General features: G+C 39.6%; 3 protein-coding genes across 4 annotated transcripts; 1 reads left to right on the top strand and 2 right to left on the bottom strand.

Annotated features, from left to right (window-relative positions):
• Positions 1 to 2,377: 2,377 nt before the first annotated feature.
• On the bottom strand, positions 2,378 to 8,873 carry ppcdc (phosphopantothenoylcysteine decarboxylase). Of its 2 annotated transcripts, XM_020704040.3 has the most exons (6): positions 8,661 to 8,873; positions 7,461 to 7,556; positions 7,129 to 7,257; positions 6,855 to 7,023; positions 6,507 to 6,608; positions 2,722 to 2,835 (listed from the first exon to the last, which is right to left on the bottom strand). In XM_020704040.3, the coding sequence occupies exons 1-6, from the start codon at positions 8,802 to 8,804 to the stop codon at positions 2,744 to 2,746; spliced, it is 732 nt and encodes a 243-aa protein (XP_020559699.1). In that variant the 5' UTR covers positions 8,805 to 8,873; the 3' UTR covers positions 2,722 to 2,743. The 2 variants fall into 2 exon arrangements, with proteins under 2 accessions (XP_004069670.1, XP_020559699.1); XM_004069622.5 differs by lacking the exon at positions 6,507 to 6,608 and having other exon boundaries at positions 2,378 to 2,835; positions 8,661 to 8,871.
• A 72-nt stretch (positions 8,874 to 8,945) lies between these two features.
• On the top strand, positions 8,946 to 13,801 carry hacd3 (3-hydroxyacyl-CoA dehydratase 3). The gene is made up of 11 exons (XM_004069621.4): positions 8,946 to 9,168; positions 10,809 to 10,851; positions 10,956 to 11,029; positions 11,117 to 11,281; positions 11,371 to 11,416; positions 11,556 to 11,666; positions 11,752 to 11,879; positions 11,974 to 12,086; positions 12,777 to 12,883; positions 12,963 to 13,094; positions 13,180 to 13,801. The coding sequence occupies exons 1-11, from the start codon at positions 9,091 to 9,093 to the stop codon at positions 13,254 to 13,256; spliced, it is 1,074 nt and encodes a 357-aa protein (XP_004069669.1). The 5' UTR covers positions 8,946 to 9,090; the 3' UTR covers positions 13,257 to 13,801.
• On the bottom strand, positions 13,624 to 18,959 carry ints14 (integrator complex subunit 14). Its single transcript, XM_004069619.5, has 11 exons — positions 18,274 to 18,959; positions 18,052 to 18,159; positions 16,646 to 16,801; positions 16,292 to 16,410; positions 16,068 to 16,210; positions 15,884 to 15,976; positions 15,391 to 15,535; positions 15,161 to 15,294; positions 14,826 to 14,944; positions 14,243 to 14,308; positions 13,624 to 14,174 (listed from the first exon to the last, which is right to left on the bottom strand). The coding sequence occupies exons 1-11, from the start codon at positions 18,493 to 18,495 to the stop codon at positions 13,941 to 13,943; spliced, it is 1,539 nt and encodes a 512-aa protein (XP_004069667.1). The 5' UTR covers positions 18,496 to 18,959; the 3' UTR covers positions 13,624 to 13,940.
• Positions 18,960 to 19,104: the final 145 nt, after the last annotated feature.

The raw sequence follows: 19,104 nt of genomic DNA, 5'->3' as shown, positions 1-19,104 counted from the left end.
CAGCAGCGGCAGCCGGAATCCCCCCAACGCCACACGGGAACCGGCAGGGAACAACCGCCGCCCGGGCGACCAAGCCCGCCACCCAGGCCAGGGCCAGCAGGGCCGCCGCAAGGCCCCCAGAGCCAGAGGCCAGGGAAGCACGGAGGGAAAGAGAGCGCCGCCCCAGCCCAACCAGGAGAGCAGCCCCCCCGCCGCGCCGGGAGAACCCAACGCAGAGCCCCACCGGAGAAGGACGCCCACAGCCCCAAACGAGCACCCCACCACCACCCAGGAGTTCCGGGCATCCCCCCGCCCCAACCCCAGGTACGAGCCAGGACCCCCCAAGGGAGACCCGCTCCGCACTCCAGGCAACCATCCGCCCGGCCCACGGTTGGTCCAGGGAGGAGCGAGGCAGGGGGCCCGACGCCCCCGCCCAGGAGGGGGGAACCCCGGGGAAAAAAAGAGGGCCCACAAGGGGTGTTATAAATATGGCCCGACCAGGCTCGGCCACAGTTGGAAATTTGGCGGGGCCCAGCACTCAGGAGCAAGGACCAGAACCCACCCCCCAGGGACCAGACACCCCCGGCTCAGATGTAATGTGAACCCCCCCACCGCGCGGAGAGAGCACCGCCGGGCCCAGGAAGCCGGCACCCCGGGGACACGGCCGCCGTTGCAAAGGGGGGTGCAAATATTTTTTTAAAATGTTGTCTCATCAATAAAACCATCAGTCAAGTTTATTTTGGGATTAGAGTTGTGAAAAATCAGAGTACAGTTTCCTTTTTATGGTACAAAAAATAAATAAAAGCACTCCTACTTAAACAAAAAGAAAAAGAATTTTTCTGGGAAGAACCAAATCATTTATTTAATGACTTCTACTAGTTAAATATCAATCAGTGGTTAGTTATATAATACTTTCCTGACTGATAGGATTTTGACTGAATAAGCAACTAACCAAAACAAAGAAATTTACCATCAGACATAGGATACCGGACTGTGGATGAAAGAAACTGGCAAATTATGAGAAAGAGGATTTTGGATCCATATTTATTTTAAATATGCATTCAGATAGAATGCGTATTTATATTGTCATGGACTGTTCAAGGTATCACGCTCAACAACAGCTTGTCCTGAGCCCAGCATAGGCCATAACCAGGACAAAAAGAGGGTCCTTTCTGCCATCATTTCATGTAATCCAGGTGTTAGGACTTGAGCCTCTTGTTAAAACATTACTTAGTACTGTTCTCCTTTTCCTCGGGAAACAAATAGACGTCCAAATTCAAAGAAAAACACAATGAAGGCTGGTAAAAGAAAAAAAACTGTCCAAAATGTTAATGTTTGGACCCTACTTTAGTTTGAATACAAATGACACGCGAGCAGTAAACTCCAGTTCTGTCACCCCTCCCCTCATCATTTTGGTTGATGTCACACTCTTGAGTTAACCATCAGCCAATAGCAACAGGACAGACTGCTTGTGGCTCCAGGAAGGATGCCTCTCATTTAGTGAGCCATTCACATGGCTCCATGTGCTGCAACCTCACGGGCTCAACAGCAACAATGCCCTGCAGCTATTTGCAAAGCAAATGTTTTCAATGGATTTGCTGGAAAGAAAGATAAATCAAGATAAAATTCATCTTAGGCAGGGCAAAAAGATAAAAAAAACAAGCTTGAACAGTGTCTCATTAGGATTGAGTGGAGTACTTTTCACCGAGTATCACCAACATGCAGTAACAAAGAATGCGCCATTGTGCCATGAAGAGCAGTTGTTGCTGTTTGTTCGACTGATTGATGTCAGTAAAGCAACTCTGGACCTGGTTTGCTCTTTTTCTTGTCCGTCTATTCCAGACACACTCCACATCTGCTGTGAGATGGAGGCTTTTTAGAGCAATAAATGCCTGAGGAGTAATGTGATCTTCACTTGAAATAGCAGTTACAAGCTTTTTCATACATGGGTTTCAGAATACGCAATAAAATATACAAATACCGAATTTGAAAACCAGATTTTTCAAATGTAATAAATGTTTAGATTGGCTAAAACAATCCAGATCATCTTGACACATGTCAGCATTCGGTTTGTTTTTATTTGGTCTCTGCTGTGAAGCCAATCTTTTGGGAAAAGAATTTGCTTTGTGTCTTGTAATTAATCCCCACAGGCATCGAGAAAGCTTTGACAGACAATTAAAAAAAAAACACACACACAAATGGTTCGGAACCCACCCTCTGTTTCTTACTATCTTGTCTAATCCTGATTATGGATGGACTTGCTACTCTTCCTTAAAATAAATCTTTCGTAAATAAAAGTGATTTATAAAATAAAGGAATTAGATTACACCAGATTATGAACAAAATCTGACCACTATATTAACCTTCTTTTGAGGATCATCTTTGCTGTGAAAAGACATTGTTACAAAAATCACTCTTTTATTAAAATCTCTTCCATTCATTTTTCATTGAAACACTAAGTATAAAGTTCTACAGTTACAAAAACCTCATCAAATCAAGAATATCCACCATCTAAAAGTCTGCAATCACATCTTCTAAATCAGACATTTTGATAACGGAGCATAAACATAAATGCATTTGTCAAAGCGGGAGATTATGGCCAAACTGCAGGACGCATGAATGATAAAAAATCATTACATTGGAATGATTTGTGAAAGTTTGTCATGAACAAGAAAAGAAAACCCCAACAATATTAAATTCCTTTTGTGCTCCAGTCAAACATGAATATGAAGGAAAACCATATTTATTTGGTGATGTCCGTTTTTTATTGAGATTCCTCTGGTTTCTCTTTCGATTTGTGGAGATGCTGCTCCACAACGCTGATAATAGTAGATACTTCTGCCATGGCGCCTTTACCTGAAGCAAAAGAGAAGCAAAGTCAGTTCACCTTTTGTGTCACTAAGTCCATCCAAGAATTTCTGATCCCTAAATATAGTCTCTGAACTCTTTAGCCTTTGTTGCAGAGAGCCAGAGGCAGAGAAACTGCAGGTTGACTGAGTGCATGAGATAGTAGACTCAGACACAACTGAGCACGAGAAAGCACAGAATTTAAAGCAATCAGGCAAACGTCTTGGATTAAAAAATAAATACATTTAGTAAAGAACATTAAAAAAAAAGGAATACATCTATGGAAAAACTGACATGAACAGCAAAAAACTGAAATAATGAAATTTAGGCTAGTGTAGCGAAGAAAAGAACAAATTGAAAATAACACACATGATTAAAGGTACTAACAAAGCATGTTGCATTGTTTTATGTGTTTAGTTTTTCAACACACTTGATGAACAGTCTGCAAACATACCAGGGTTTGGTACTGTGAATGACAACTGGAACATATCAGGTGGGTTCAAAGGGTTCCAGATTGAGTTTGTATTTTGGCAGCTCTCCTTTGATGGTGGAAGTTCATGAAACATGTTTTCAAACCAACCCAACAGCCCGACCACATTTCACTCAGTTGGAACTAGAGGCAACTGAAAGGCCAGGTTAACCAACTGAACACTGAAGCAGCTTTAGCTCTTCCAGCTGATTCTGTCCACCAATTTCGGGATAAACAGAAGATAGAACAATAAAATAACCTGTTTGAATATTGATTTAGAAAATGAATTTACCTTTTATTTGCGACCATCGGGCATCTAAATATTTAAAATTCTGATCAAAATCGAGTATAATGAGAAAGCAGCCTAGATTTTCTATTGAGCAGAAAAATTCATCCAAAATAATCTCCATTTTCCCATCTTTTAAAAAAATGATCAAAAAAACAAAACAAAATAACGAACATAAAAACCCAGAACCCTGTCCTTCTTTAAAAAAAAAAGGCTGAAAGCACCTGCTTTCTATAAAAGTCCTCGAAACTTTTTTTTTTCCAAACAACACATTTTATTTTTTTTTTGGTTTACATTTTTGTTGACCTATTTTGGAATGACGCTGCATGCAAGTGCTGCAGTTCCCATGCAGAGGATACCTCGCGTCTGAAGCAGTGAAAGTAACAATAGAGATAAACTCCTGCTAAGACTGTTTATCTAGACGCCACATTCAGTGTTTGGCCTAATTTTTGCTTGTTTTTTTACACCAAAACTATAAACTATTTCACAGGTGGATCCGAGTGGCTGTGAGAAGAAAATGGAGTGAATTCAGACAAGTTTAGGAAATAGAAAACAGGTTTGGAGGTTCTCAGATCAGCCTTTCCAAATCTAATACATCACTTGAGTAAAGAGTCCAAAAAATAAAGTGTTTCAATCGAGTAGAGACATCAGTAGTTAAAAGTATCACTTGGGGACACAAAAAACATATTTTAAAGTGCCAAAGGGGGGTTGGTGTGACCTCTCACACCGCTGGCATTAACAGTTTCCTTTGATTCGTGCAGCCTTTGGCTCTGCGGTGATGGCGGCTTGTGAAACGGGAGGCACCAATAGTCAGGAAGTCCTCATTTTTAGCACTCTGTGGAGTTTAAGCTTCGAATTAACGATGTCACATCACCCTGCTGTGGTTAACGCCTTTATGCTGTTTTTGAGAGATGTCGCGGTGTAACTGTATGCAAAGTATTGAAGGTCGAAGTTCACTCCTCTGCCTCAAATGTTAGGGGGAGTTCTCTGCTGCTCTCCTCTCTATGAGGTAAGATCCACGTTTGCATCCATTTGATGAAATCTGAAACTCATAAAACCAGAGACTTTTTTTTTTAAACCAACTTGACAAGCAAAAATTCTTGACAGTTTGTTTACCTTCCTAACGTTTTGCACAACTCATCTTACTCATTGTGAACACGTCGATCAGGTTTTGTACCGTCTGCAGGCATGATGTTCGCAGAAACATTTCAACACTCCTATAATCCAGTCAGTATTTTTTTAGTGAGATCAAAGTTGTCCTGTTTGGTACCTCTTCCACCAAAGGTCCTACCAACAGGCGCGTGCATTTCACAGCAAGTGGCCAAAAGATGAAGCCTGTGTGAATCTGTGAAACGTCTCGAGACGTTTCCGTCGTGTAGGGAAACTTGTAAAACCAGAACAATTCTTTCCTGCCCAACAAGCCTCAACAAAATGAAGGAAATTTAACGAGAGGAGAATGATGAAATGTTGGGAAACTAGGTCCGCCGAGTTTTCTGCAGTTAGTGGTAGATCTTTACAGGTGATTTAGGGCTAATGCATCATGTTTTATACCTCTGTTCATATGAAAAAACATCCCACCCAATTCTAGGTACTAGTCCCATATGTTGACAGTTTGCTGCAAAGGAAGATTAAAAAGTTGGAGGCATGTCTGAGTCCAATTCTAAGAGTGACAAAGTTGCATTATGTCACCCCTTAAAACTGATCAACTTGAATAAATGCTCTCCAGCAAAGACAATATAGACAAATAAAGGATTTTATTGTTTAATGCATTTATTCTATAAAATGATCTTTAACCTCACTGGACATGAACCAATAGAAAAACTGACTACCGGTAGATATGATTTTTGTTTTGAAATAACTGTCAGATTTCTGTGAAAGATGAAGCCAAACTTGAGACGCCCATCAATATCTCAGATGTGATACCGATCTCAATGAAAACGCGGCTCTATTTCACAAATGAGCTTCCGCCTTAATCAAGCGCCAAGAGCTTCAGCTCAAACCTGTTTTCTCACTCAATAAAATATTTTGTGACTAATTTCTAAATTCTGAAAACTAAGATTATTTGAAACTTTAAGTGCCTTCAATCTACAACATTTGAAAGAGGATTGTGTCTAGTATATTTCTGTTTTTGACTGGAAAATATTTAATAATGGGAAAATGATTACTGTCATATTATCGTATAAAATAAAGTATATTTCTGTAAAACAAAGTAATGAAGTTTTCAATACTATCATAAAGAAAATCATTTTATGTTTTTTCATCAAGAAAAAAAGGATCCTTAGCATTTTAGAGCCTTTTAACTATGCATAGATGGACAGGTTTTATGTAGGTAATCCAAAATTAGGAATATTATATGAAGGGCTTCAAATTATCACAAAGAAAGTCACTCTTTGTATGTAGGAGGATAACTGAAACATTGATGGAACAACAGGTTTACCGTATTTGTACAGCCTTTATCAGAAAAAGTTTCTCATTTTTACTTTGTTCATCAAAAACTTGTTAAAAACTTCATTGCAGCCTTGAACTCATGGGTTTACAGGGATCTTGCTGGACGTCATTTGTGAAACAGTTGAACCTTTGTGCGATAATTGAAGTCGGATGGGTCGCACTGCAGATGTCTTAAGTCTGAAAGGAGAAGAAACCGGCGGGAAGGACAGCGCGGCTACCGCACTGTCATTGCGTAATCGCAAAAATATGTAAAACAGGAAATACTATATATCTGTATGTAATGGCTAAAAAATGTAACCTGTGCAAAGGGAAGTGTGGGCCTGGGAGCAGGCCTGTGGGAGTTTCAGCAATGATTGCTCCAGTAAAAAGGTGAATTTAACAAGTAATGGCATTTTCTTTTAACTTGTATGGATGTCTGTTATGGTTTCAGGATAGGTTTTTATCAGCAGCAAGTATTAAGTTGCTGCAAATCCACACCTGTCTGCACATTCCGAGGCATTTTGGGGGCTTCCTGATTGAAAGGCAATACGCTCAGATGATCGTTTGGCACAGCAACAGTTTGGGGGAAATTATGCAATCCTGAAGGAGGAAAAGAGACACTTTTGTAGTTAATGCTTCTGCACAAGACCTCCTGTTTTATTGCCTGTAAAATAAAACCAAACTTTGTTGATTTAAAATGTGACATATGGGAGAAACTCTTTTGATTTGTGGGAGCAGGGATAATTGTTATTTTAGAAAATGTTCAAAATAAAGACACCATAACCTCATATTTGATACGGCAAGGAAAGAAAACAAAGAAATCACTTTGTAAAAAAATAAACCAACCTTCATCTCCACATACTAGCTTCTTGGAAATGCAAGGGACTTCCATGTATCCAAACTCTTTTAGTCTGGATATCTGCTGGGCTGTTATGGGATGCAGCCACATTGCTGTATTCATTGCAGGACAGAAAAGAAGAGGTCGACTTGTATCCCAGGCCCTTACGACACATGTCTAAAAAAAGAAATCATCAATAAAAAAATAAAAGTCACATAAATCTACAAAGGACCTTAGTGAACTGTGTGACAAATTGTGTTGACCGATCATATGTTTCCTCACCAACAGATTGTCACAAATGCCATTAGAAATCTTTCCAAGTGTGTTGGCATCAAGTGGTGCAATGACAAGCAGGTCTGCCCAGCGCCTCAGCTCAATGTGTAACACGGGGTCAGTGCGCTCCTTCCAGAGCTAAATGAGAAACAGGATATTTGGCAAGCAAACACTAAGACGCTTTTTTCTTCACTGCTCCTTTGGGGACACGCGACGTCAGCATTTCACAATATTTACACATCTTAGAGGCAGTTCCCCACATTTCTTAGTAATTCACTCGTGTTCAAGAAAAGACGACAAGAAAAAATGTCAAAAAACATTTGGGGCAATCCCAACATTACCTCCCATTCATCCTTGTCGCTGTAGATTTTTACTGCCACTTCTGCATGCTTGTAGAAGTGCTTGGCGTGCTCTGTGGTGACCACTCTGACATCCACCTAAAGCACAAAACTGGACCATGAAAACCACAATAATTTCTTTTAGGGAAGTAGTCTGTCGTTTAATCAAACTTCTGAGAAAAAAAACTGTTAAAATGAACGGAACTGATAAGCTTTAGACACACTAAAGCTTGCAGCAAATGAAGACAGACTTGTAAAGTCACATTTTCTGCAGCAGGAGCTGTTAAATGGAGTTTGTTGCAAACGTATGCATCATAAAGTAAATTCTTGTGCATCGTTACATTGAAGATTCCAAGATTTAGCTTTCATGCATTGGTGGAATATGGTTTTATTTTGGTGCTCAACACCGAGATATTCTGTGGAGGCTTCAATACTTTTTTTTAAAATTAAAATATTGACAATAGGTTGGGCTCTATTTATTTCTTTTTTTTTTGGGGGGGGGGGGGGGGGGGGGGACTTTCCCCCAAAAAGGCTGTTGACAAAAGTCCACATAGTGAATGGAAAACAGGGGGAAATATTTGCATTTATTGACACACAGCTGTACCTTCCTGTTTAGAACAACAGTACCATCACTGTTTTTATTTAGTGTATTGCTAAACATTTTCCTTCACAACTCCCAGACGGACTCCTACCACCGGATGTTTCAGGTTTCACTTCTCAATAGTTCTTTTTTTATTGAGACCTTCTTGGTTTCAAAATTACATCAACAAACCTGTCTACGAGTTAACCAGAACTACAGACTATACACCCCAGTTTAATCCAATTTCTATTTAGTCAAATTAATTAAATCCACATAGCTAAATCTATATAAAAATGAAATAAATTAATATGGTAAAAAAACATTGATAGTTTAATTAGTCAAAGAGATCTTCTTCCATCATGTGGATATATGGATCAATACACTTATTCTTGACATTCTCGAGGATTGCTGAATGTTATTAGCAACTAAACAACAACATTTAATATTTTGTTGTTCATACAGATGATGTTCAGTTTTTTCAAGTGACTGTCTATTATCCCCATCTTGCGGTAAAACTGAAGCCACGCACACAATGGAAGTCTGCTGTATTGTCATGGGTGTTCCACCAGAGGCTAAATATCAAGCACTTTTGGCTAACAACACGCAAGTTCTTTTCTTCTCACCCCAGGGAGTTGAAGAAGCTGGTCGACTAAAGCTGGTAGTTTTAACGATGCAACACTCCCCGTCACCCCAACGAGAACACGGAAACTTCCAGAAGAGTTCAGCGACTCGACCGTTTTACATAAAACTTGCTTCTCCTGTTGCATGCTAGCTCAAGATGAAGCTAACATCCCGTCTGAACTGGCTGTCACCCTTTTTTTTTACCAGCCAATGATACTATTGTAAATATTCCCAAACATCCAATCAGAGAGAAGGACAGTATCACGTGACCCTCCCCCGCACGAGTACGTTGCTTAAACTGACGCTTTGAGAGCGCGCACGCTGACGGAATATTCTGGGTATTAGCTGACCGGGTTTCTGGCAGCTAGCGCGCTTTTATGCGATTTTTAGTTAGAACCTTTTAATTGAAGTAAACACGACTCGAGCACAACAATGATGCTAACGCCTCTCGTTTACTGGGCCCAGCGTCACGAGGAAATTTACCTGCGAGTGGAGCTCACGGATGCTCAGGTGAGTGAAACCCGACCCCTGCCGCCGACATCACTCACTGTTGGCTCCGAGCTCTTAATAAATGAATGAATACGTTTGGAGAGGGTCTTCATTCTTAGAAGGTAGCGTGAAGCTCTCCGTACATCATGTTACATGTTTCTAGTCCTCGGTGTTGATCTTTCATGCAGCCACTGAGGAGGTTAACCCCATTAAAGCTGTTAAATAATAGGTCGAATTAAAGATAAGAGTCGAGTTCGCGAGCGTGAAGTGTCAGTCACGTGACTTTACGCATTCAGACCCAGAGCGCCAATCAGTCTGAAGTCCTCAATCTTAAGGAAATTGTGTTAAACCAGGTTCCAAACCCCTATCTTGGGGCCACACATTTGAAAAACAGTCAATAGGCCACACCATCCATTCATTCAAGAATCTGAATCTGGTTAGCAGTCAGTCTAACCGGAGCCATCACCACACAGATGAAGACTTATGGGCCACAAATGTTGTTTTCCTTCAGTCAAGCCTCTCACCAGAGAAAATGTCAGAAACAAAGCCCAAAGTCTTCTTTCAGATCATGGCCAATGTATTTTATGTGTTTTCTGGAGTCTACAATTGAAACAGTCATTTATAACACACAGGCAGACACATCAACATTCAAAGTACTTCTCTTAACATCTTTTGATCTATTGTAAAAGCATTCCCAGTTGTCTATTAACTATGATTATGCTGCGTTTAGGCAAAAATAATTAAAAACAACAACAAAAACTGTGTCCTCTTCTGTGACATAGTTTCTGCAGAGCGGCAGGAGTTCATTAGAAATTTGGTTGGTGCAGAGCAACACCTCCCCCCTTTCCCGTCATCCATCTGTTTATCCACTAGCTTACTAGCTTACAGCCTCTCGCACCAATTACCAGTGCAACAAAAATGGCAAGCAATATCTGAGCTATGCAGCCGTTTTGATTCCAGCTCGGACGAGGAAAAGAAAGACGTTCATGGATCTATTTGTCTGCAAGTGGATGCCTCAGAATGGGGCGGATGGGGGCTTATGGCTTACAGTTGTGCCTTCTATGTCACTGCTACAAGCTTTTTCCAACAGCATTTTTTCGTCTGCTTCTGATTCACAACAATTTGAATAAAGAAATGTGTAGAAATCCAATTTTAAGCTTTATTTTCTTTATATATGTCAGACATGAACACAGTTTCAGGAATCTGCCCTTTAAGGTGAAGACATCCTTTTATAATCTGCCTGATGTGATCTTCTTATAACTACATTTAAAGTTTTTATTGTTTATTGGCCATAATCACCAAACTTAAAAGACATAATGGCTTAAATTATCTCAATATTTGTGTAATAATTCCATAAAATAAAGGACTTTCAATTTTTGAAACACATAAACATATTAAACTTTTTTTAAACAGCTGTTGTGGAGGACAATGCCTCTTTTTTAGGGAAACAAAGCAACTAATCACAACTAATAGCTGTCATATATTTTTATTTAGAGTATTCTTGTATGTTAAGGTAGTTGATTTTTTGAGGATGGACTTTTTTTTTCTTGTAGTGAATGCATTTATAATCCACTGCATTGTACACAAAAAAAAGTCCAATGGTCTTTGAAAGTTCACATTGGAAGAGGAGGTATGCTTACCAACTGCCTGTCTTTCTGCAGAACATTGATGTCCAAGTGCACGACAAAGTTCTTCAGTTCAGAGGTGAGATTAGGTCTTTTGTTGTTGTGTGCACCCGATGAAGAATGTGCTTCAAAAAGAGACACAATCTTTGACCTTTTTTTTTTTGTGTGTTATCAACTGTTCAGCTCGAGGTCATGGTGCCAAAGGACAAAACGAGTACGAGTTCAGCCTGGAGTTTCTTTTTCCAGTAAAGCCTGAGGTATGTGTTCTCTTAAAATGTCTCAACTTTAATGATAGTTTTCCTTTGAGTCTTTTTTGTATTTTCATCGCATGCATATATACCCAGGTAAGTTACAAGTCCACACAGAGGCAGGTGAATGTCGTGGTGGGGAAGGAGAAGAGAGGCTGGTGGGAAAGGCTGGTTACGCAGGAGCGTAAGCCCGTCTTCCTGGCGCCGGACTTTGATCGCTGGCTGGAAGAATCAGATGCTGAGATGGAGATCAGGGAAAAAGTAGGATGGCATGCTTTTATTCTGAAAAACTCTGACAAACGAAACTATTTTTTATTGGCTTTATTCTTGTTTTTTTTTTCTTTTAAAAGGAAGAAAGAAGGAACAGGCTGAGGTCTGCAAGGCTCAAAGAACCAGGTCACTGCAAGTTTGGTGTCATGGCAGCTTATATTAATGCTTTTATACTAACCCAATTCACCTTTTAGACTCTAAGTGGCTTTTCTTAAACATTGTTTGCACAACCAGCTGCCTGAAACTCAGTTTCTCTGTATTTCAGGGTTTATTAGCCTTAAAACAGGCTTTTTGTTTGCATATAACTTGGTCCAGTTTCTTGGATTTTCGTGGATATTTGTCAACATGACTGTGCGCCTCTTTATTTTTGGAAAAGGTAAAGAAAGTTTTAAAGCTGTATTTTGTTTTTGCTAGTCACTACATCTTTCCTAAAGTCATCGAAGTGATTTAACCCATTCCAGATTCTCTCTACGACACTTTTCACACCATATCGGATGTGATGTTCTTCTGCCAGACCCTGGCAGCAGTTGAAGTTCTTAATGCTGCTTTTGGTGTGGTGCGGACAGGCGTAGTTCCCACCTTCATTCAGGTACAGGGATGACTGTTAACATTGAATCACAAATGGAACAACATTTTGATTTTCCTGCCTATTTTTATTTATATTTTTACTTTTTTCTTTGTAGGTGATTGGAAGGAATTTCATCCTCTTCATCATTTTTGGGAGTTTGGATGAAATGCACAATCGGCCGGTCGTGTTTTTTGTTTTCTATCTTTGGAGTGCAATTGAGATTTTTAGGTAAATATACATAGTAAATATGTCGTTTTGTTTTAGTTAATATTCTTGAAATACTCTCATAAGTTTCAATGTTTTCTTTATTTTCTGCGAGGTTTGTTATTTTTTGAAAAATACATTAAGCTAATGAAGTGTAGATTTGAGCAGATGTAACGAGTCAAAGAGGCCAATTATTCCTTATTCTTATGTTTGTTTTCTGGCAGTAAGTAGATAATAAATGGATCCATTTAATTGCTGGATGTAGTAAATAGCTACAGCCTCTCGTCCATTAATGCATCAGAAATGCCGTTCTTTGGTAAGAGATGATGAAATGTAAAGGTAATGTTAATTTTTTCAGGCACAGAATAACTTGTGGGGCTATGCCAGACGTAAGGCGTCTATAGCGGTATGAAAAAATAAAATGCAGGCCATAGAAGGAGATAATCTGTCCGATTATTCGTTGTAGAAGTAGGAATTTACTGTCTATCCATGGCTGGAAGCGTCTGTTAATAAACCTTGAAGTTTTGATGTCTGCTTTTCCTCCCAGGTCTCTAAACTCTTTTACTGAATAGTTTGTGATGCTTTCTGACTAAACACGCAGACTATGCGCTACGTTTATGACCACGTTTATGAACAGAAGTAGTCTGATTATAGCGGGGTACTTTTTTTATTTTCTTCCCATTTATTCAAAAGTGTGTGGTATTCTGATTTCAGGTACCCCTTTTATATGCTGGGCTGTTTCAACACGGAGTGGAAAACCCTCACCTGGCTGCGATACACAGTCTGGATCCCGCTGTACCCGTTAGGTGTTTTAGCTGAAGGTGAGCTTCTTAAAAAAAAAAATCCTAATCATACATTTTTTTCACTGCATAATATCCAACATCCCTATTATGTGTTCAGCCGTTGCAGTGCTACAGGCCATTCCCATCTTTGACAAAAACAAGCTTTTTAGCATTCCGCTGCCTAAAGCCATCGGTGGCTCTCTCAGCTTCTCTTATGTGCTTCAAGGCTATCTTATCCTTATGTTTTTGGGTAAGTTCCTACTATAACACGCCTACATCATCTTATGCTCTCCTGTATTTTAAAAAAAATCTTTTTACATTTTTTTTCTACCCAGGGCTTTTTATCAACTTCCGTCATCTTCACAAGCAGAGGAAGAGGCGTTTCCGCACCAAAAAGAGGAAAGCCAATTGAGCTCAACCACATTCCTCCAACACCTCTGCTGCCTGCTCATTTCTGAACTTTTACAATCCTCACATTCCCAAACAACTCTGATCAAATAGGGTTTCTTTTTACTTTTGAAGAAAATGTATTTTCAATGTTATGGCACGCTTGTTGTCTCTCTCCTTTCATTTGTATTATCATGACCCTAAAGATGAGGCATCTTTTGCTCAGTCACACCAACTGAGTCATTTTTCAGGTACGGTTCAGAAACCACAGATGTTGTTCTTTAAAATACTGGGCTTCTTTATCCATCAGCTTTAATGCTGTGCTGTTTTATCAGGCTCAAATGCATAATTGCTCTAGAACTGTCTCTTAAAGCTCAGGGAAAAGGCAACAGTTAAAGAATTGTTTCCCTCATTTTATTGAGTTTTCGTTAATATAAAAATCATTTCTCACTTTATTCTCAAAGTCACTTGAATTTTCAAGGCAAACCTGTTTTCTGTGAATATGAATGAGGATTACATTTGAATGGTGTGTCAAACATTTCTTGAATAAACATGGGAGAAAAAAAAAAACCTTCTGGTCTTGCATCTTCTGGCTTCTGGACCAGTTTCCACATGTAACCATTTGGATCCCCTCAGCAGCGTCCCACCTCGTCCACTTTTAGCTGGAGCTTCAGTGTTCATGTCTCGTTCGTAGAAGTGAAAAGTTCTCTCAGCTGGAGAAGTCTGTATGCATGGGAGCAATGTTGTGATCAAAGTCGGCATACTGGGAGTCGCCGGTGCTGGCCAGTTTGAGCTGCTGTGCGGCATGGGAGAGCTGGAAAGCAGCATCTGGATGAGCCGAGTCTGGCAGCAGGGTGCACTCCCTCTCCAGCAGGTCCGCCACGCCCTTCAAGAGCTCCAGGAACCCGAAGGCCAAAGCAGCTTTTCGCATTCGGTTCAGTTCCTGACACATTCAAATATACATTAGAGGCTGCACAAGTTTAAACTCCTAATTTTGACAGATCAACTCACTTTGTAGAAGGTTTGAGTTTTATCTGGTAGCTTCCTGGCATTTCTCAGAATCTTCTGGACATCCGCCTGTACATTCACAGCATTAACAGCAAATCAACAAGGTGAAATATGGCAAAAGAATAAAAAGGATTCAACTTCACATTTGACTAAACATTTAGATTTGAGTACAGGTCAATGCTGGGCGGTGAGCAGAGAAAGGAAAAGTTACTATGGCAACATGACTGTTTATAAAACCAGCTGTTTTATTTTAATCAGCTTAATAAAACACTTCCACAGATCTTTGATTCAGTTTAACTAGCTATAGAATTAGCCTGCATATAAAGAAATAAGATTTTATTTTTCTATTAAGAACGTGGAGAAAAAAAATGTAGAATTAACAGGTAAAATATAAAAATTCTGTTATTTATCAGAGAAACTGAAACATTATTAAGCTTAGGTCCAGTTCTGCAATGATATTTACTGAAAGGAATAATTCTGAATATGGTCAACAAATATTGCATGAACTAAACAATAACTTCATTATTTGATTGATCAGGATAGATTTGAAGATGTGATGTCATATTCTCTAGGAACACCACTGTACCTGTAGTCCACTGGCCTTGATCCACACAGTGACATTCTGAGCATAGCTTCGTTTGGCTGGCGGTTGCACTGGAAAGGGGCTTTTACTGTCGTCCTCTCCATACGGATTCTCTGCAGCCTCTAAAACATAAAAAAAGACATTTAAAAAGAGACCTCTGTGAAATTTTTCGAACATTTGATCAGTTTCTTCTGGAGTTGATTATTATTACGTTAGAAGATTTCAAATTATCCTAAAGAAATGTGAAAAATGTCAGATATTAATTATAAATATGTCGTGCATGATTGCATTTAAAATGAACTTGTAAAAATGATAAGTTTTATTTTATTGTTTTTAACCTGAGACTGGCCCCAAATAGGAAATTTTGCCAAGCCATGGCAGTGGTTCTGATCCGGGCTCAAACAGGGACATCATCAGGTTGGACTTCTTCTTGCTGTCAGCTTGAGAGTACAGCATCCCATACCACTCTGGTCTGAGACACACACAGAAATACAAGCTCTATTTAGCCATCTGTTTAGCAGTAAGCTCGTCACCCTGCACATGAATGTAAAAAATAAAAGAATCTCACCCTAACTGGACCAGTGCTACCATTCCCTCAACTTTCAAACTTCCATGTAAAAGAACACAGAAGTTGGGGCTTTTGCCGGCCATTTGGGTTGCTGAAGGCTCATCCTCAAGCTCGTCTGTGGCTGCTGCACCGACTTCATCCACATCTGAACGCAAGAACATTTACAAAAACATCTTTTATTCATTTTTGGCCAAGTGGTGAGGAATCTTGTCGGTCCCTCTTCTTTTACTGCAAAGAATTCTATTACCGTGAGCATTTTCTGAAATTGTCTAACAGCAGAAGAAGGTTCCCTAAACAATAACCATCTGCATTTGTAACAGCGACCACAGACTTTATCTTAATGTCTCGATGCAAAAAGCAGAAGGAAGCGAGCTGCTGTGCAGACTTTTAGCTTGTTAACTTAAAAAGCAGAAGCATTCAGAGATAAATAAGTTTAAAATTAACGTCTGTGTTCATCAGTAAATAATAACTAAAGTGTAAAATCAAAACAAACCTTTATTTACAGCAATAGGAAGCACAAGGTGCCTTGATATAACAGGAGGGCTGGAAATGTCAGCGATTTCAATGAAACCCACAATCTCCAGATCTGAATGGGGTACATCAAAAACATATATTAGTTTAAAGCAATTAAAATAAAATGGAACTGATTCCAATGAATAGTGAAGCCGGCTTAGGACCTGTGCTGACCGCCCGGGGCATGGGCTCCACTTCTTCATCCACCACCATCGGCTCAGGACGAGGGAACACCTGAACATCTGAGGACAGGTTCCCACAGTGCAGAACCGCGTGGAAAGGGGAGTATGCGTGATCAATCAACCTCCTGGAAAACAACAACATGTGCTATGAACAAACACTCCTTAGTACACATAAAAAAAGTATCTCGTATATGCGGTAGTCTCACCCAAACATAGTTTGTACGCTCTTCATGCAAAGTGGACCTTCCATGGTGAAGATCTGACCATCTCCTCCACTGAGGCAAAGGAGATGCTCCAAATTATCCATGGCATCTGTCATCTGTAACTGCATATGCACAAAAGAATTGAGGTTTTTGTTCTTGCCAAGTTGTGACATGACAAAAATTGTGACATAAATGCATACAATCAAATCAAAACTGTTAATGTATTATTTCAACCTATCTCCTGATGCTGTCAATAACAAGAGGTTCGGTCTCATCCTTTCAGTGGATTTTACACCAACTGCTATTTTACTGATAGTCTTAAAGGTAGATTAGACAATAGAAGGTGTGATGGATTACCTCTTCTGAATTTGCTATGCACAGGATGTAGAGTTTTGTAGGGAAAGGGAAAGGAAGTGGGAACTTCTTGTCTTCTCCACGATGCTTTAAGGTTTGGAGAGAGTGGCGCAGAGAGCCCTTTCCAATCCCAAGTGATCCATCAGTAACAAGCACCACCTATGGGACGAAAGAGGGAGGTACACAAACATGAGCAGTTCACAGAAAAGTCATGTGATTCTTGAAATCTACAATTCCATTTAAACTTTATTTATAAAAAGTTTGCAGACATATTTAACACAAAGTGCTTTACGTAGTGAAGACATGTATTTGTAAAATATGTATTTTATAAACAGAGATTAGAAGATAGTGATGGCAGAGTAAAAAATGAAGAACTGGCTAAACAGGTCATTTCTGAAGGTAAAAACACATTCGTTTTGAAAAACTTTATATACACCAATACTAAAATAACCAAACGGGCTTCAAGTTCTACAGTCTACTCTCATTTATCCACAGAAATGAAGCGGAGCAGCCAGTGCACTTTCAGCCCCAGTGACACAGTTCTAGGCACAGATACTTTTGTCAATTTAATCTTAAAAAGTTAGTAAACTGTTTTGGGGTATGACATAATGAGGAAACCACATTGAAACATGGAACAGTGTATTTTTGTTCATTCACTGCTGCTCTTTTACTGTGCATCTACACCTTTAGCTCTCAGCCCCCTGGGCTTGTAACTATAATAAATTCAATTGGATTACCCGTGACCTCAAATGGGATTTGGCGGGTTCTGAAAATGGATGGATCTATTGGATTATAAAACATTAGAAAAATTACTATTTATTCTCCTTCTATAACGCAAGTTAACAATGAACCTAGTGGTGTCAAAAAACAAACAAACATCAAATGTGTTATCATGTCTGTCTGGATGAGTCATGTCTATGCAACTTTTCTGTTCATGGTGGTCTTTATAAATAAGGTCCCAGGTATGTTTTTAGTTTGTCCACTGCCAAGTATTAGTATGTGCAAGCCTTGAAATAGATTCAATTCAGCAAAATGCGAAATGCTATATTTTATCATGTGAAAGAGCAGGTTTTAGTCAATGGCGTGTTTGCAGTAGTGCTTTAGGTTATCTCAACCATCTGGGACAGAGGGGCAACATTCACTGGAACTGATCCAATTTAAAACTTCAAGAACCCTAATATTTTAGCCTTAAATTGGAGAAATTTCACTTCATTCCTTCAAGTAAAATAACTATTTTTAAAGCAACCCGTGTCAAAAAATCACCTCCAACTTGTATGTACTCTAAATAATTACAATTGAATGTAAAGTGCATTATCTGATAAATTAAACATTAAAGTTATGATTAAGTTCTTTAACAAATGTAACGGTTTTTTTTTTTTAAACAGCTTCTTGTTGAAGTTCCACAGTACCTGACAGGGACACCCACTGCCCCACTCCTGCTGAACAACATTATTGACTCCATTGAGAGCTGCTTCGATACACGTTTTATCATAGTCTTCAAGGCTGCTAAGTGCCTCCTGCGAAGTAAAATAATGAAAATGAAACACGAATCCGGCTTTCCAAAAGTCAAAATAATAATGTCAACACAGAGAGACAGAGGACAGGACGCCGGCCATTGTGTTTGGCTTTACCTGCAGAGCATTGTAATCCCTCGTGAAAGGCACCAACAGCTCCCAGAGAGACGAAAAGGCCATCAATGCTGTGAATTCAAGTCGGTAGTTCGAGGCCATGTGTTCAAACAGCATGTTAAGTCCGTGGACGGCCAGGTTCTTTCTCTGAAACTCCTCGCTGCCATCGAGCGACACGGGCCGGGTCATGGACAGAGACACGTCCATCAACACAACAGTAGGCATGGCTCAATCCCAGTCCAGACCCCCTTTACAAACTCTGCAATATGCGTCAACCTGAGCCAGAACGAGGATGTGGCTTGCAATGAATGAGACTCAGTTAGCGAGGTCCATTCCCGGCTCAAGCTACAGGACGGCTAGTTAGTCTCTAAGCTAGTCAGTCAACATTCAGTTCGACTTTGAAAAAAAAAAAAAAAAAAACTAGATTTTTCAAAATAACACATATTAATCATTATAGCATTTTAGACGACTACTAAAGTTAAAGACGAATATAAACAAACCATAATTCAAATGCGAGAACAGTGGTTTGTCTTGCTATGGGCGATGTTGTTTTAGAATGTGCATCGAAGTTATCCTTCCGAGTAGAACGTCGCAGTCAACAAATAGTTCCTACATGCGACCAGTAATATTTTAGACTTTAAATATAAATACCAGTGACGTGCAGTCAGGAGAGGCAGGTGAGGCACAGCCTCACCTGTCATTATGGGAAGAAAAGAGAAAAAATAAATTCAATTATTATATTTAATCAGTAAGTTGTGCTTTGCGGTCATTTTCCATTTAAATGTACCATTTTTGGGTGTTTTTTCTTTTCAAAATCGCTGAATTCCCGCATTT

The sequence above is a fragment of the Oryzias latipes genome, chromosome 6 (genome assembly GCF_053564925.1).
Source record: "Oryzias latipes strain Hd-rR chromosome 6, Olatipes_Hd-rR_3.1".
Taxonomy (NCBI): Eukaryota; Metazoa; Chordata; class Actinopteri; order Beloniformes; family Adrianichthyidae; genus Oryzias; species Oryzias latipes.
The sequence above is the reverse complement of the archived record's forward strand: the minus strand, read 5'-3'. Positions and strand labels throughout refer to the sequence as shown.

Coding starts and splice junctions, on each gene's coding strand:
- hacd3 (XM_004069621.4), top strand. CDS start 9,091: ATGATGCTAACGCCTCTCGTTTACTGGGCCCAGCGTCACGAGGAAATT. Junction 11,667..11,751: donor CCTCTTTATTTTTGGAAAAG/GTAAAGAAAGTT, acceptor AACCCATTCCAG/ATTCTCTCTACGACACTTTT. Junction 11,880..11,973: donor TAGTTCCCACCTTCATTCAG/GTACAGGGATGA, acceptor TTTTCTTTGTAG/GTGATTGGAAGGAATTTCAT.
- ints14 (XM_004069619.5), bottom strand. CDS start 18,495: ATGCCTACTGTTGTGTTGATGGACGTGTCTCTGTCCATGACCCGGCCC. Junction 18,160..18,273: donor GGGATTACAATGCTCTGCAG/GTAAAGCCAAAC, acceptor TTTACTTCGCAG/GAGGCACTTAGCAGCCTTGA. Junction 16,211..16,291: donor AGCGTACAAACTATGTTTGG/GTGAGACTACCG, acceptor GTTGTTTTCCAG/GAGGTTGATTGATCACGCAT.
- ppcdc (XM_020704040.3), bottom strand. CDS start 8,804: ATGCAACAGGAGAAGCAAGTTTTATGTAAAACGGTCGAGTCGCTGAAC. Junction 6,609..6,854: donor GCTAGTATGTGGAGATGAAG/GTTGGTTTATTT, acceptor TTCCTCCTTCAG/GATTGCATAATTTCCCCCAA. Junction 2,836..6,506: donor GCCTCGGAATGTGCAGACAG/GTGTGGATTTGC, acceptor CTTTTGCTTCAG/GTAAAGGCGCCATGGCAGAA.